Genomic DNA, 17,282 nt, shown 5'->3' with positions numbered 1-17,282 from the left:
GCTCCATAGTGCAGCGCCTCCGGTGGCCATGTCTGTCCCTACAGGGCTGATAGAGAACATCTATGGAGTGGAGTAGAAAGAGCTAAACTAACATTAGACGAGGAGGTGCAACCTAAAATCATGAGAGCATTTGAAGGGGATATGCGCAACTCTTTCTCACATTTAAAAGCGGTGAGTTTCATTAGCTGTTTGAAATAGCTCACAGAATATATTGTACCCACAGAAGTAAGTTGTGTGTTGTGTGTATGTTGAGTGGCATAGTCGGAGAGCGTCTCTCTCACCCTACAGATTCCTGTAACAGTGAAAGCAATACCATGAGACAACCTACAGAGAGAGGAAACATAGCAACCACCACTGCTGTAGTCAAAAGATGAACAAAGATCAGAAAAATCTCATCTATATTTCCCGTAAACTCAACAGAAACCAAACAAAGAGGTTTAGCTAAGGCGATGCCGCATCAAAATGAGTAGTATTTTATTAAATAAAAAGAGTAGCAGTTTATTCAACAATAGGTTTAAAATATGTACACTTATGTAGAGCTTCATCAGTCAGAGCTGAATGTTAAATTATTATATCATTATTACATTACTGTTCTGTTTGCTGTACTATTGTACATTAGGGTCCCATTATGATCCCATGCTCTGTATCTTGCTGAGGCCTTGGTTCTGCACGGTGAGCTGGTGACAGTCGATATGACGGAACTCAGATGCAAAGAGGCCAACTAGGAACAAAGAAGCACATCACTGGAAGACAAATTCACATTTTAATTATTTACAAATCTGGAAACGACTTGGTAATGAAATATTGACTTTAAAACAATGAGCCACACGTGTGTATATGGTATTGTGGCGTTGTGGGCTCATTAACATTTCCCAGCATGTTTTGTTAGTGTTTATACCAGTTTAACTGTGGTAGTGCCTCTATTGACATAGTCCAAATACACAGTGGAATTCAGGGTAAACCCTTTACAGTGACCAGCGTCACTCTTACCTGATGTAAGGGAATCTCGCTGTGATATTAACAGTCTCATTTGATACAACGATACCAAACCTGGGAAGAACAAGTACTGTCGTTAGTATATCAATACTTCAGTGATTTTCTGTTTGTTATTTGCACTGATAGTACGTTTCTTATCATCACCACCTCATTGTACCGTAGCATAAGACCACACTATAATTCTATCTAGAGAAGTAGCTGGAGAGGAGACCAGTCTGTTAGATACTTACACCACCCATATCCCCTCAGTGCCAAACACCGCCAAGCAGATTGGAAGCAGCGCCCAGATTATTGTTTACTTACGTCACCTGGGAAAGATGAAACGAGACAACTGAGACACCCAGATACACTTTAGACCAATTTCAATAAAAAGGGACAAAGGTCCTCAACTAAAGAACTCAGGTATTCATAAAAACATCTTACCCCAGGACACTTCAAATGGTGACAATCCCAGAAAAAGAAACACAGATGTCTGCAATGATCTTTGAGGTTTATTGACGGGACAAACAAACTGTCTTACAATCAGGTATGTCAGACACCTGCCTCAGAGCCTTAGACAGGAAACTGTCAGAGGCACCTATAACCTGGTAACGGAGTGTCCCAAGAATAGTCAAACAAAACTAAGGTTAATCATTGTATGTTGAAGTGGGTATAGGCTTGATGGTGCCACCATGTGGTAGAATTGATTAAGTGCAGTACAGCACCTTTGCATCACCCTCACACACAGAGTCCTGTAACAGTGAAAGCAATACTATGTGACAACCAACAGAGGAACGAAACACAGCATCCATCACTGCAGCAGTCAAAACATTGAAGACAAATTCTCCCCTTTCAACAGAAACAAAGATGTAGGCTCTAGGTGAATAGATCCTGTAGACTACTTACTCCGAAGCATATATATAATATAAAATATAATATATATAATACAGGTCAAGACCTGTATTTTCTGCAATAACGCTCAGGGTTGACTGAGACGATGCAAATCTTGACCTGTATTTTCTGCAATAACGCTCAGGGTTGACTGAGACATCATATAGCATGCTGTCTTTCTAATGCAGTGTGAAACAGTCAGTCTTCACCTTCAGCTCAATAGCCTGGCTAAATGGACTGACAAAACAGAGCCTGAAAAAACTGCAGTGTTCTCCTTGGCAGGCAGTCAATCAGTCTGTGCGGCTGCAACGACGGAGGACTGGCTGTGTTCAGGAGGGTGCAATGTTAAAAAACGTTCAGATACAAATCGGTTATGTAGAACAGCTATACTTGTCACATAGAATTGGGTGTCATGCCACGTCTATAAATTGTATTTCTATCTGCAACGTTCTTAATGGGTAGTTCTGAAGAAAATGAAGGGCAGCACAGCTGATGACAGCCACCCCCTGCAAACAGCACTCACCTAGAGTAAATCAGGAAGGGGTGAGTTTCCCAAAGGTATTCTTTATGTTTTTTGAAAACCTACACCCAAGGCTGCTTGTCCTAAAGGCTTGGACACATAGTGCTAATATGCCTATTTAATCAGAAACACTTACAGTAGCACTGAAAACAGATTTGGTACTATACTGCTCAAAAAAATAAAGGGAACACTTAAACAACACATCCTAGATCTGAATGAAATAAATAATCTTATTAAATACTTTTTTCTTTACATAGTTGAATGTGCTGACAACAAAATCACACAAAAATAATCAATGGAAATCCAATTTATCAACCCATGGAGGTCTGGATTTATAGTCACACTCAAAATTAAAGTGGAAAACCACACTACAGGCTGATCCAACTTTGATGTAATGTCCTTAAAACAAGTCAAAATGAGGCTCAGTAGTGTGTGTGGCCTCCACGTGCCTGTATGACCTCCCTACAACGCCTGGGCATGCTCCTGATGAGGTGGTGGATGGTCTCCTGAGGGATCTCCTCCCAGACCTGGACTAAAGCATCCGCCAACTCCTGGACAGTCTGTGGTGCAACGTGGCGTTGGTGGATGGAGCGAGACATGATGTCCCAGATGTGCTCAATTGGATTCAGGTCTAGGGAATGGGCGGGCCAGTCCATAGCATCAATGCCTTCCTCTTGCAGGAACTGCTGACACACCCCAGCCACATGAGGACTAGCATTGTCTTGCATTAGGAGGAACCCAGGGCCAACCGCACCAGCATATGGTCTCACAAGGGGTCTGAGGATCTCATCTCGGTACCTAATGGCAGTCAGGCTACCTCTGGCGAGCACATGGAGGGCTGTGCGGCCCCCCAAAGAAATGCCACCCCACACCATGACTGACCCACCGCCAAACCGGTCATGCTGGAGGATGTTGCAGGCAGCAGAACGTTCTCCACGGCGTCTCCAGACTCTGTCACGTCTGTCACGTGCTCAGTGTGAACCTGCTTTCATCTGTGAAGAGCACAGGGCGCCAGTGGCGAATTTGCCAATCTTGGTGTTCTCTGGCAAATGCCAAACGTCCTGCACGGTGTTGGGCTGTAAGCACAACCCCCACCTGTGGACGTCGGGCCCTCATACCACCCTCATGGAGTCTGTTTCTGACCGTTTGAGCAGACACATGCACATTTGTGGCATGCTGGAGGTCATTTTGCAGGGCTCTGGCAGTGCTCCTCCTGCTCCTCCTTGCACAAAGGCGGAGGTAGCGGTCCTGCTGCTGGGTTGTTGCCCTCCTACGGCCTCCTCCACGTCTCCTGATGTACTGGCCTGTCTCCTGGTAGCGCCTCCATGCTCTGGACACTACGCTGACAGACACAGCAAACCTTCTTGCCACAGCTCGCATTGATGTGCCATCCTGGATGAGCTGCACTACCTGAGCCACTTGTGTGGGTTGTAGACTCCGTCTCATGCTACCACTAGAGTGAAAGCACCGCCAGCATTCAAAAGTGACCAAACATCAGCCAGGAAGCATAGGAACTGAGAAGTGGTCTGTGGTCCCCACCTGCAGAACCACTCCTTTATTGGGGGTGTCTTACTAATTGTCTATAATTTCCACCTGTTGTCTATTCCATTTGCACAACAGCACGTGAAATTTATTGTCAATCAGTGTTGCTTCCTAAGTGGACAGTTTGATTTCACAGAAGTGTGATTGACTTGGAGTTACATTGTGTTGTTTAAGTGTTCCCTTTATTTTTTTGAGCAGTGTATATATCAACAATATGGACCTTTGCACTGCACATTGTTTAAATGTTTGTAAAAATAAATCTGATATAACTGCTGTTTTAAAATGTTTTTAAATGATGTTTTAAATGTGCTTGCACTGAGAAAACAAATGTCATGTTCTATTTTTTTTGACGTGACAGACACTGATGGAAGGCTCAATATTCTCTGTACAGTATGTTTAAAGTAAAATTTTATTTAACGTCAGCAAAATTAAAAACACTTACAGTTACGTAAACCCTCATCAGACACTTATGTAAACCCTCATGACTTGAAAAAGTATCCAATCCTGTATCATATCTTCTTCTACATAAACAGTGTAGTGATGTTTACAGTGTTCATGTCTTGATGTGCCAATTTAAATAATTTCTGTTGGTACAAAAATAAAACCAAACTTGAGAAAATCTTAGATCTGCTTGACTGAATAACATTACAAGACGACAATTAGATTTGTGATACAAAAATCATTATCTGAAAGCCACGCCCCTAATAGGCCACGCCTCATTAAAATAACCTGGATTACATTAAAAAAAAAGACCCAGCTGCTGGGTCAACCCAACTGACGGTTAAAAAAACTACCAATGGTTAAATTAACCCATGTTTGGGTATTCACGCAACCCAACTAGCTGGGTCAAAATAACCCAGTGTGTGTCTTTAGATGTTAAGCTATGAACAGTGTATCAATGCATGGTCATTGTCACGGTCTCATTTTTATTTATTTTTTAACCTTTATTTAAGTAGGCAAGTCAGTTAAGAACAAATTCTTATTTTCAATGACAGCCTAGGAACAGTGGGTTGTTCAGGGGCAGAACGACAGATTTTTATTACCTTGTCAGCTCGGGGATTCGATTTTGCAACCTTGCGGTTACTAGTCCAACGCTCTAACCACTAGGCTACCTGCCTAATTGGCTGTACTATGAAACATCACTCATTCTGACCACACCGTTGGTGCTCTGTGTCTTCAGACGTTGTTTCTGCACGGTGAGCTGGTGGAAGTCGATGTGACGGAACTCGGACCCAAAGAGGCCAAAAAGGACAAAGAAGGACATGACCAAGGCCCACTCACAAATGGCCGCTCCAGATTTGTAGCCGGTATTATGAAGTATAGCCACTGGCCAGTCAAGGAGCAACAACACAAGCAGATGACCTGTCAATGTCTAAACTATACAGTTTGAATATCATTCCCAGCTAAGTGTAGTGTACACCTCTGTTCTGCCAGTCTGGCCAGGGAATATACACTACAGTCGTAGCCTCCATTGTTTTTGTGTCATATTTTCACCGGTATTCAAGTTGATATATTTTGCATAAACACTGTTTAGCATGCATCAACAGTGAGTAATAGATGCTTTATATACTGCTCAAAAAAATAAAGGGAACACTTAAACAACACATCCTAGATCTGAATGAAAGAAATAATCTTATTAAATACTTGTTTCTTTATATAGTTGAATGTGCTGACAACAAAATCACACAAAAATAATCAATGGAAATCCAATTTATCAAGCCATGGAGGTCTGGATTTGGAGTCACACTCAAAATTAAAGTGGAAAACCACACTACAGGCTGATCCAACTTTGATGTAATGTCCTTAAAACAAGTCAAAATGAGGCTCAGTAGTGTGTGTGGCCTCCACGTGCCTGTATGACCTCCCTACAACGCCTGGGCATGCTCCTGATGAGGTGGTGGATGGTCTCCTGAGGGATCTCCTCCCAGACCTGGACTAAAGCATCCGCCAACTCCTGGACAGTCTGTGGTGCAACGTGGCGTTGGTGGATGGAGCGAGACATGATGTCCCAGATGTGCTCAATTGGATTCAGGTCTAGGGAATGGGCGGGCCAGTCCATAGCATCAATGCCTTCCTCTTGCAGGAACTGCTGACACACCCCAGCCACATGAGGACTAGCATTGTCTTGCATTAGGAGGAACCCAGGGCCAACCGCACCAGCATATGGTCTCACAAGGGGTCTGAGGATCTCATCTCGGTACCTAATGGCAGTCAGGCTACCTCTGGCGAGCACATGGAGGGCTGTGCGGCCCCCCAAAGAAATGCCACCCCACACCATGACTGACCCACCGCCAAACCGGTCATGCTGGAGGATGTTGCAGGCAGCAGAACGTTCTCCACGGCGTCTCCAGACTCTGTCACGTCTGTCACGTGCTCAGTGTGAACCTGCTTTCATCTGTGAAGAGCACAGGGCGCCAGTGGCGAATTTGCCAATCTTGGTGTTCTCTGGCAAATGCCAAACGTCCTGCACGGTGTTGGGCTGTAAGCACAACCCCCACCTGTGGACGTCGGGCCCTCATACCACCCTCATGGAGTCTGTTTCTGACCGTTTGAGCAGACACATGCACATTTGTGGCATGCTGGAGGTCATTTTGCAGGGCTCTGGCAGTGCTCCTCCTGCTCCTCCTTGCACAAAGGCGGAGGTAGCGGTCCTGCTGCTGGGTTGTTGCCCTCCTACGGCCTCCTCCACGTCTCCTGATGTACTGGCCTGTCTCCTGGTAGCGCCTCCATGCTCTGGACACTACGCTGACAGACACAGCAAACCTTCTTGCCACAGCTCGCATTGATGTGCCATCCTGGATGAGCTGCACTACCTGAGCCACTTGTGTGGGTTGTAGACTCCGTCTCATGCTACCACTAGAGTGAAAGCACCGCCAGCATTCAAAAGTGACCAAACATCAGCCAGGAAGCATAGGAACTGAGAAGTGGTCTGTGGTCCCCACCTGCAGAACCACTCCTTTATTGGGGGTGTCTTACTAATTGTCTATAATTTCCACCTGTTGTCTATTCCATTTGCACAACAGCACGTGAAATTTATTGTCAATCAGTGTTGCTTCCTAAGTGGACAGTTTGATTTCACAGAAGTGTGATTGACTTGGAGTTACATTGTGTTGTTTAAGTGTTCCCTTTATTTTTTTGAGCAGTGTATATATCAACAATATGGACCTTTGCACTGCACATTGTTTAAATGTTTGTAAAAATAAATCTGATATAACTGCTGTTTTAAAATGTTTTTAAATGATGTTTTAAATGTGCTTGCACTGAGAAAACAAATGTCATGTTCTATTTTTTTTGACGTGACAGACACTGATGGAAGGCTCAATATTCTCTGTACAGTATGTTTAAAGTAAAATTTTATTTAACGTCAGCAAAATTAAAAACACTTACAGTTACGTAAACCCTCATCAGACACTTATGTAAACCCTCATGACTTGAAAAAGTATCCAATCCTGTATCATATCTTCTTCTACATAAACAGTGTAGTGATGTTTACAGTGTTCATGTCTTGATGTGCCAATTTAAATAATTTCTGTTGGTACAAAAATAAAACCAAACTTGAGAAAATCTTAGATCTGCTTGACTGAATAACATTACAAGACGACAATTAGATTTGTGATACAAAAATCATTATCTGAAAGCCACGCCCCTAATAGGCCACGCCTCATTAAAATAACCTGGATTACATTAAAAAAAAAGACCCAGCTGCTGGGTCAACCCAACTGACGGTTAAAAAAACTACCAATGGTTAAATTAACCCATGTTTGGGTATTCACGCAACCCAACTAGCTGGGTCAAAATAACCCAGTGTGTGTCTTTAGATGTTAAGCTATGAACAGTGTATCAATGCATGGTCATTGTCACGGTCTCATTTTTATTTATTTTTTAACCTTTATTTAAGTAGGCAAGTCAGTTAAGAACAAATTCTTATTTTCAATGACAGCCTAGGAACAGTGGGTTGTTCAGGGGCAGAACGACAGATTTTTATTACCTTGTCAGCTCGGGGATTCGATTTTGCAACCTTGCGGTTACTAGTCCAACGCTCTAACCACTAGGCTACCTGCCTAATTGGCTGTACTATGAAACATCACTCATTCTGACCACTCCGTTGGTGCTCTGTGTCTTCAGACGTTGTTTCTGCACGGTGAGCTGGTGGAAGTCGATGTGACGGAACTCGGACCCAAAGAGGCCAAAAAGGACAAAGAAGGACATGACCAAGGCCCACTCACAAATGGCCGCTCCAGATTTGTAGCCGGTATTATGAAGTATAGCCACTGGCCAGTCAAGGAGCAACAACACAAGCAGATGACCTGTCAATGTCTAAACTATACAGTTTGAATATCATTCCCAGCTAAGTGTAGTGTACACCTCTGTTCTGCCAGTCTGGCCAGGGAATATACACTACAGTCGTAGCCTCCATTGTTTTTGTGTCATATTTTCACCGGTATTCAAGTTGATATATTTTGCATAAACACTGTTTAGCATGCATCAACAGTGAGTAATAGATGCTTTATATACTGCTCAAAAAAATAAAGGGAACACTTAAACAACACATCCTAGATCTGAATGAAAGAAATAATCTTATTAAATACTTGTTTCTTTATATAGTTGAATGTGCTGACAACAAAATCACACAAAAATAATCAATGGAAATCCAATTTATCAAGCCATGGAGGTCTGGATTTGGAGTCACACTCAAAATTAAAGTGGAAAACCACACTACAGGCTGATCCAACTTTGATGTAATGTCCTTAAAACAAGTCAAAATGAGGCTCAATAGTGTGTGTGGCCTCCACGTGCCTGTTTGACCTCATTACAACACCTGGGCATGCTCCTGATGAGGTGGCGGATGGTCTCCTGAGGGATCTCCTCCCAGACCTGGACTAAAGCATCCGCCAACTCCTGGACAGTCTGTGGTGCAACGTGGCGTTAGTGGATGGAGCGAGACATGATGTCCCAGATGTGCTCAATTGGATTCAGGTCTGGGGAACGGGCGGGCCAGTCCATAGCATCAATGCCTTCCTCTTGCAGGAACTGCTGACACACTCCAGCCACATGAGGTCTAGCATTGTCTTGCATTAGGAGGAACCCAGGGCCAACCGTACCAGCATATGGTCTCACAAGGGGTCTGAGGATCTCATCTCGGTACCTAATAGCAGTCAGGCTACCTCTGGCGAGCACATGGAGGGCTGTGCGGCCCCCCAAAGAAATGCCACTCCACACCATGACTGACCCACCGCCAAACCGGTCATGCTGGAGGATGTTGCAGGCAGCAGAACATTCTCCACGGCGTCTCCAGACTGTCACGTCTGTCACATGTGCTCAGTGTGAACCTGCTTTCATCTGTGAAGAGCACAGGGTGCCAGTGGCGAATTTGCCAATCTTGGTGTTCTCTGGCAAATGCCAAACGTCCTGCACGGTGTTGGGCTGTAAGCACAACCCCCACCTGTGGACGTCGGGCCCTCATACCACCCTCATGGAGTCTGTTTCTGACCGTTTGAGCAGACACATGCACATTTGTGGCCTGCTGGAGGTCATTTAGCAGGGCTCTGGCAGTGCTCCTCCTGCTCCTCCTTGCACAAAGGCGGAGGTAGCGGTCCTGCTGCTGGGTTGTTGCCCTCCTACGGCCTCCTCCACGTCTCCTGATGTACTGGCCTGTCTCCTGGTAGCGCCTCCATGCTCTGGACACTACGCTGACAGACACAGCAAACCTTCTTGCCACAGCTCGCATTGATGTGCCATCCTGGCTGAGCTGCACTACCTGAGCCACTTGTGTGGGTTGTAGACTCCGTCTCATGCTACCACTAGAGTGAAAGCATCGCCAGCATTCAAAAATGACCAAAACATCAGCCAGGAAGCATAGGAACTGAGAAGTGGTCTGTGGTCCCCACCTGCAGAACCACTCCTTTATTGGGGGTGTCTTGCTAATTGCCTATAATTTCCACCTGTTGTCTATTCCAGTTGCACAACAGCATGTGAAATTTATTGTCAATCAGTGTTGCTTCCTAAGTGGACAGTTTGATTTCACAGAAGTGTGATTGACTTGGAGTTACATTTTGTTGTTTAAGTGTTCCCTTTATTTTTTTGAGCAGTGTATATTCCTACATGAAGAGACATTCTCTGAGAATGGAGAGCGCCCCAGTGTTATATCTGTAAGGATACTGGTGATGACCAGGACGGTGCAGATGCTACAGAATGTAGCTCGAAGAGGTCCAACCCAGTGACGGTCTTTAAAGGGATGGGCTTTGTAGCAGAGCCACACCTGCAGCCAGAAGTAGGCCAGGCCCACGAAGAACGCCAAGAACGCTCCCAACAAGTGGATCCCCATCACTACAGATTGCTGAAAGAGAGTGATGAAGAGAGGGAGGGAGGGATGGGAGAGAAGATGGAATGAAGGAGATATTGTCAGCAATTATCAGGGTATAACAATATGTCAACTTTCTATGTGTACATGCAAGGGGTAGAGGATATTTAAGCAATAAGGCCCAAGGAGGTGTGGGCAATATACCACAGTTAAGGGCTGTTCTTAAACACGACGCAACGCAGAGTGCCTGGACACAGCCCTTAGGCATGATGTATTGGCATTATAACACAAACCCCCAAGGTGCCTTATTGCTATTAAGGTGGCTTGCGAAAGTATTCACCCCCTTGGCATTTTTCCTATTTTGTTGCCTTACAACCTGGAATTAAAATGGATATTTGGGGTGTTTGTATAATTTGATTTACACAACATGCCTAGGCACTGTATAAACTGGTTACCAACGTAATTAGAGCAGTAAAAATTAATGTTTTTTTCGTACCTGTGGAATACGGTCTGATATACCATGGATGTCAGCCAATCAGCATTCAGGGTTCGAACCACCCAGTTTATAATAGGACTTGTATCACAATAATACAGAGATATTATAATAGTATTGCGATAACTGCCTTCATCACAATAGTTTACACTGAACTGAGATTCTAAACGATACCTGGAAGTTTCCGATGATGGAGATGCCCACACAGGAGATGAAGCCCAGTACGATACTGGCGATGTTCACCTTGCTGTTCTGACCATAGTCCCTGACCTGCTGAAACCGGATCACCACAACCCACAGGGCTGACACAGAGAGAGAAGGGGGTATTAAGTGTGTGTGTGTGTGTGTGTGTGTGTGTGTGGGTGTGTGTGTGTGTGTGTGTGTGTGTGTGTGTGTGTGTGTGTGTGTGTGGGCGTGCGCGTGCATCTACTCACTTACCCAAGACAGCACAGACGTTGCAGATCTGAGCAAAGATGCAGCTCTGTGGATTATAGGTGCCACATTCACTGTGGAACACAAATTCACATTTCAATTCTCTACGATTAGAAACACATCAGACGTAACAACCTCATAATGTGTATTGGTTAATTTAACAATACAAACCTTATTGTTTCCCCTCTCATACTTTATGTAAAAAATGTATCTTAGTTTAGGATGATTTGAAGCAAAAAAATATTTAAAAAAATTATAGTGTAACTCAATGAAGTTGCTTATACATGATTTGGACATGAAGCGCGAAAAAGATAATATAAGTGCCATTGACATGCAGACAGGTAAACACAACCAAAGCATGGATTGCTGTCATAACTTGTCCATATAAAACCAATGTAATTTTGTAATTTGGGTGAACTTTAATGCTCCATGCTAGCTATCGGCATGCCGCCACGGGTCCTCTCCAAATATTACCACTGCACCATTGAGTACGTCCTGACGGGTTGCATCTGGGCCTGGGACTGTGTGGGTGTGTGCATGTGTGCTAAGGTGTGGAGAATCAGATCAGGTGGTCAGTCCAGTTCAAATGTTCAGCAGTCTGATGGCATGTGGATAGAAACTGTCTCTGAGCCTGTTGGTATCAGACCTGATGCTCCGATACCGTCTTCCGTCCACGACTGCGAGGCCCTCCAATGGGTGGTGAAGACGCCCCAGTACATCACTGAGACCGTGCTCCCACCTATCCAGGACATCTACTCAAAACGGTTTCTGTGGAAGGCCGTAGCATCATCAAGGACCCCACACACGAGCTGTTCAATCCCTTACCGTCGGGAAGACAGTATCGGAGCATGAGGTCTGATACCAACAGGGTCAGAGACAGTTTCTATCCACAAGCTATCAGACTAAAAAACACTTGAACTGGACTGACCACCTGCTCTGATTCTCCACACCGTAGAACACACACACAACAGCTGCTGCTACCAGACTCTTACTATACTGCTCAATTTATACAAATGCACCCCTCCCCCCTTCCCCAATACACATATAAATATTGGACTATAAACTGTGCTTTCCTGTACTACACTTACCCTGAGTGCACAAAACATTAGGAACACCTGCTCTTTCCATGATATAGACTAACCAGGTGAACCTATGATCCCTTATTGATGTCACCTTTTAAATCCACTTCAATCAGTATAGATGAAGGTGAGGAGACAGGTTAAAGATGGATTTTTAAGCCTTGAGACATGGATTGTGTATGTGTGCCAATGGGCAAGACAAAAGATTTAAGTGCCTTTGAAAGGGGTATGGTAGTACGTGCCAGGCTCAGCAATTTGAGTGTTTCAAGAACTGCAAGGCTGGTGGGTTTTTCACACTCAACAGTTTCCTGTGTATCAAGAATGGTCCACCACCCAAAAGATATCCAGCCAACTTGACTCAATCCGACAAATTGAGTCTGTTCTGTGTATGCTAAAATGTTTATTTTATTAATTTACTTTTTATTATTTTATTTATATTTTATTATTTGTTATTGTTGTTGCGTTGTCGAGAAGGAACCTGCAAGTATGTTTTTAATTGGACGATGTATACCATGCGTATCTGTTACATACGACTAATACAATTTGAATAATGTTATAACCTTAATATTAAAGTTATATAGTGTTGATTCCTCAATGATTCCCTTTTCATTTTGATCCATGCCATTGGGAATATTTAAGGAGTACTGTGAGACTGACTTGATTGAAAGACCATTGTGATTCCTACCTGATGTAAGGGAATCTATCTGTGATGTTAACAGTCTCATTCGATACAGCGATACCAAACCTGGCAAGAACAAGAACTGTAGTTAGTATTTGAATGCCTTCGGAAAGTATTCAGACCCCTTGACTTTTTCCACATTTTGGTAGGTTACAGCCTTATTCTAAAATGTATTAAATCGTTTTTTTTCATCATCAATCTACACACAATACCCCAAAATGACAAAGCAAAAACAAGATTTTTTATTTATTTTTTGCTAATTTCAACAACAAAATATGGAAATATCACATTTACATAAGTATTCAGACCCTTTACTCAGTACTTAGATGAAGCACCTTTGGCAGTGATTACAGCCTCAACTCTTCTTGGGTATGACGCTATAAGCTTGGCACACCTGTATTTAGGGAGTTTCTCCCATTCTTCTATGCAGATCATCTCAAGCTCTGTCAGGTTGGATAGGGAGCGTCACTGCACAGCTATTTTCAGGTCTCTCCAGAGATGTTTGATTGGGTTCAAGTCTGGGCTCTGGCTGGGCCACTCAAGGACATTCAGAGACTTGTCCCTAAACCACTCCTGCGTTGTCTTGGCTGTGTGCTTAGGGTCGTTGTCCTATTGGAAGGTGAACCTTTGCCCCAGACTGAGGTCCTGAGCACTCTGGAGCAGGTTTTTATCAAGAATCTCTCTGTTCTTTGCTCCGTTCATCTTTCCCTCGATCCTGACTAGTCTCCCAGTCCCTGCTGCTGGAAAACATCCACACAGCATGATGCTGCCAGGTTTCCTCCAGAAGTGACAATTGGCATTCAGGACAAAGACTTAAATCTTGTTTCTCATGGTCAGAGTCTTTAGGCTGTCATGTGCCTTTTACTGAGGAATGGCTTCCGTCTGGCCATTCTACCATAAAGGACTGATTGGTGGAGTGCTGCAGAGATGGTTATCCTTCTGGAAGGTTCACCCATCTCCACAGAGGAACTCTAGAGATCTGTCAAAGTGACCATTGGGTTCTTGGTCACCTCGCTGACCAAGGCCCTTCTCCCCCGATTGCTCAGTTTTCCCAGGCGGCCAGCTCTATGCAGAGTCTTGGTGGTTACAAACTTCTTCCATTTAAGAATGATGGAGTCCACTGTGTTCTTGGGGACCTTCAATGCTGCATACATTTTTTGGTACCCTTCCCTAGAGCTGTTCCTCAACACAATCCTGTTCCAGAACTCTATGGACAATTCCTTCGACCTCATGGCTTGGTTTTTGCTCTGACATGCATTGTCAACTGTGGGACCTCATATAGACAGGTGTGTGCCTTTCCAAATCATGTCCAATCAATTGAATTTACCACAGGTGGCCTCCAATCAAGTTGTAGAAACATCAAGGATGATCAATGGAAACAGGATGCACCTGAGTTCAATTTCAAGTTTCATAGCATTGGGGGTTTACTTTGTCATTACGGGGTATAATGTGTAGATTGCTGAGGATTTTAGTATTTTAAAAAACATCTATTTTAGAACAAGGCTGTAACATAACACATTTTGGAAAAGTCAAGGGGTCTGAATACTTTCCGAAGGCACCATGCATCTTCCAGACCAAACCCTGTGGAGGGTGACAGAGGCAATCATTTGATGTTTGTTTTGATTCTTGCACTCAGAGCACAAGTGTTCGATGTTTGTTACTTCTACTGAAAGCAAGTAAACATGAACATTTTCCTCATCATCATCGCCATATCATTGTAGCATAAGAGACCACAGTATTCTTCTGCCTACCACTAATAAAGAAGTAGCTGAAGAGGAGAGCACACATGGACGTCAGATAAATACTTACACCACCCATATGCCCACAGTGCCAAACACCGCCAAGCAGATCGGAAGCAGTGCCCAGAGCCACATAATGGTACACTAAGGTCACCTGGGAAAGACACAATTACTCCTTTGTAGTTTCTTTGAATGCCATGTAGTATCCTGACCTGAGTTTAAATACATGTGTATTTAATTATTTTTTATTTAAAATACTTATTTTCTGTGTATTTTGAATCTATTGTCAAATCATTTCATATAAAGAGCAAATTCATTATTTTAAATACTCCTAGGAACTGGGTTCAAATGCATTGGAGTATTTAGTTTTATTTGAGCATTTTCAAATACATGCCAATACTTTCCAAGTATACTTCCAAATACATTCTAATATTCAACTTCTTGTATTTTCAAACATCTTAATACTTAATTTGAAATGGATGTGAACGTAATTGAAATAGTATTTCAACCCAGGTCACGTAACATTAGTATCGGTTGATCATCTGTTCATACACATCTTACAGGATCAAAGCTGATGAGTTTAAAAGGACATTTTGAAGCTATAGGCTACCCACTTGAGAAATCACTGAGTGATAGGAAGAGAATGGAAGTACAGAAAAATAACTGTCTAGTTTAAATAAGCTCCAAGACCCTGCTCTTCCAGACTGTTAAAACCTCATCAAATGACACCCATAAAAATTGTTACTGAAAAGGAAAGTGAGAGGAAAGCAAGATACAGAAAGAGCAATTAGTATTATTTTATTCAACTTGGCAAGTCAGTTAAGAACAAATTCTTATTTTCAATAACGGCCTAGGAACAGTGGATTAACTGCCTTGTTCAGGGGCAGAATGACCGATTTTTACCTTGTCAGCTCGGGGATTCGCTCTAGCAACCTTTCGGTTACTGGCCCAATGCTCTTAACCCTAGGCTACCTACCGCAATAACGACAAAAGACACAATTTGCACAAATAAAGATACATTGACGAGTTTCACGTTACAAGTTAATGTCACACACAGGTACAGTGAAATACCTTTCCTGCGAGCTCTATGACAAGATGTCATAGTAACATACAAGAGAGGAATATTCAAGCCAGAGAAAGAGAAGTTTAGTAAAAAGTGGTACAAACTCACAAGAGGTTTTCTTGTATGTACAGTTGGGAGGGAAAGCTGACAAGCTCCTGATTTTTTCGCCTCTAACTCAATTCGAAATGCCTCTCCCCCTTGGCCTTCACTGTCAAATATACCGTAATAACACCAGTAGAAAGTTTCTTCTCACTCGCTTTACCAGGGAGAAGGTTTTATGGTACAAGTATTACGTTGGGTCAGGGCTGATTAAGAAATATGCCCCGGGGCTTAGATATTTTATATTATTATAATGGTTATAATGAAGATTGGTACGAATGACAGTATTGATTGAGGTGTGAAGATGTGACCCAACAGCGTTTTGATTAATTCAAATAAAGTTGCCACAAATCACCATGAATAAAAAGGGTAAGGACATAGCTCATGTTTGAGCATCGGATCATGCCCAAGTGAGTGGAACTGGGGAATTTGGGTTTAGACACATACGCGAGTTTCCTTGGTAATACTGTACTTGATGGGATTTTTTCTGTTCATGTGTGTCGTGTATATCTGTAGATAAAAATAAAAAAACATCGTGCAGGAAACGGCAAAGGTGCCCGAGGAAGAGCTCCGGGCCTGTCTACAGTATCTGACTGACACTTCTCCCTCCCTGTACCATCAACACTCCCTCCACTACCACTGCCTCAACCCACTGTCAGCAGTGGAACACCATCACTTGCCACTGCCAGAACCCTAAATGTATTATTTTTTAAAGCGTATTTGAAATTCTCTTTGTAATGAAAAGCGCTATATACAATAAACCTATTCTTTTTAAATTGTGTAACTATTCTACTTAAAAAAAAATGATTATTTTAAGTACATTTAAGAAGGGGTTTGCTATGCAAGACATTACGGTAACAGCGTGGCCAACAATCTTTTTATTTACAACTACTTGCTTGCCAGTAACATACTGTACAAGCTGTGGGCTTCCTCTGCACACCTCGTTCTCGCACACCACACATTACCCTTTTCTTCCCATTTCAGGTACCTATTTTCTAAATATAAACTCTGTCATACATAATTCATATTGTACATCCACAAACAGTGAAACCAAAGTATATCAAACACAGGACTTGATATAGTCTTCTTTCTCTCCAGACTGAAAGCTGTAACAGGGCGTCTGCTGTTGAGCATTAGATAATTCAAATACAAAGCAATAAATGAGTGTAATAATGGTTCCACTGAACCAATATTATCAACTTCATATGATAACACTCTTGGTAATAAAGACTGGTAGGACAAAGGACCTTTGACACCAACCATTTGAAGAGGAAGCTGGGTCCTTTAGTCTAAAAGGTTTACTGTGCCTCAAATAGGTAACAAGGAATTTTATTAACAACAATGTTGATGTTTTACTTTGTGAATCATACATGAATTTAGGAAAACAATGTTGGAACAGTATGGAATACATATACATATGAAATCTCTGAAATATTTCAGGGTCTATGTTCTAACCCTGATTGTTTAGC

The 17,282-nt window shown here is 42.9% G+C and overlaps 1 protein-coding gene and 1 long non-coding RNA gene across 4 annotated transcripts; both read right to left on the bottom strand.

Annotated features, from left to right (window-relative positions):
• Positions 1 to 452: 452 nt before the first annotated feature.
• LOC106607520 (uncharacterized) lies at positions 453 to 1,705 on the bottom strand. Of its 2 annotated transcripts, none has more exons than XR_006770411.2 (4): positions 1,420 to 1,705; positions 1,227 to 1,304; positions 991 to 1,050; positions 453 to 743 (listed from the first exon to the last, which is right to left on the bottom strand). It is a non-coding gene; the product is annotated as an uncharacterized LOC106607520 (long non-coding RNA). The 2 variants fall into 2 exon arrangements; XR_001329218.3 differs by having other exon boundaries at positions 453 to 721; positions 1,420 to 1,698.
• A 2,614-nt stretch (positions 1,706 to 4,319) lies between these two features.
• tmem150b (transmembrane protein 150B) lies at positions 4,320 to 17,112 on the bottom strand. Of its 2 annotated transcripts, XM_045720648.2 has the most exons (8): positions 15,823 to 17,112; positions 15,555 to 15,623; positions 14,722 to 14,805; positions 12,919 to 12,978; positions 11,161 to 11,228; positions 10,897 to 11,024; positions 10,088 to 10,265; positions 4,320 to 8,199 (listed from the first exon to the last, which is right to left on the bottom strand). In XM_045720648.2, exons 3-8 carry the CDS (start codon positions 14,784 to 14,786, stop codon positions 8,003 to 8,005), a joined length of 696 nt encoding a protein of 231 aa, XP_045576604.1. In that variant the 5' UTR covers positions 14,787 to 14,805; positions 15,555 to 15,623; positions 15,823 to 17,112; the 3' UTR covers positions 4,320 to 8,002. The 2 variants fall into 2 exon arrangements, with proteins under 2 accessions (XP_045576604.1, XP_014059872.1); XM_014204397.3 differs by lacking the exon at positions 15,555 to 15,623.
• Positions 17,113 to 17,282: the final 170 nt, after the last annotated feature.

The sequence above is a fragment of the Salmo salar genome, chromosome 06 (genome assembly GCF_965601325.2).
Source record: "Salmo salar chromosome 06, fSalSal1, whole genome shotgun sequence".
Classification (NCBI taxonomy): Eukaryota; Metazoa; Chordata; class Actinopteri; order Salmoniformes; family Salmonidae; genus Salmo; species Salmo salar.
Note: the sequence above shows the minus strand (reverse complement) of the source record. Positions and strands in the feature narration are given on the sequence as shown.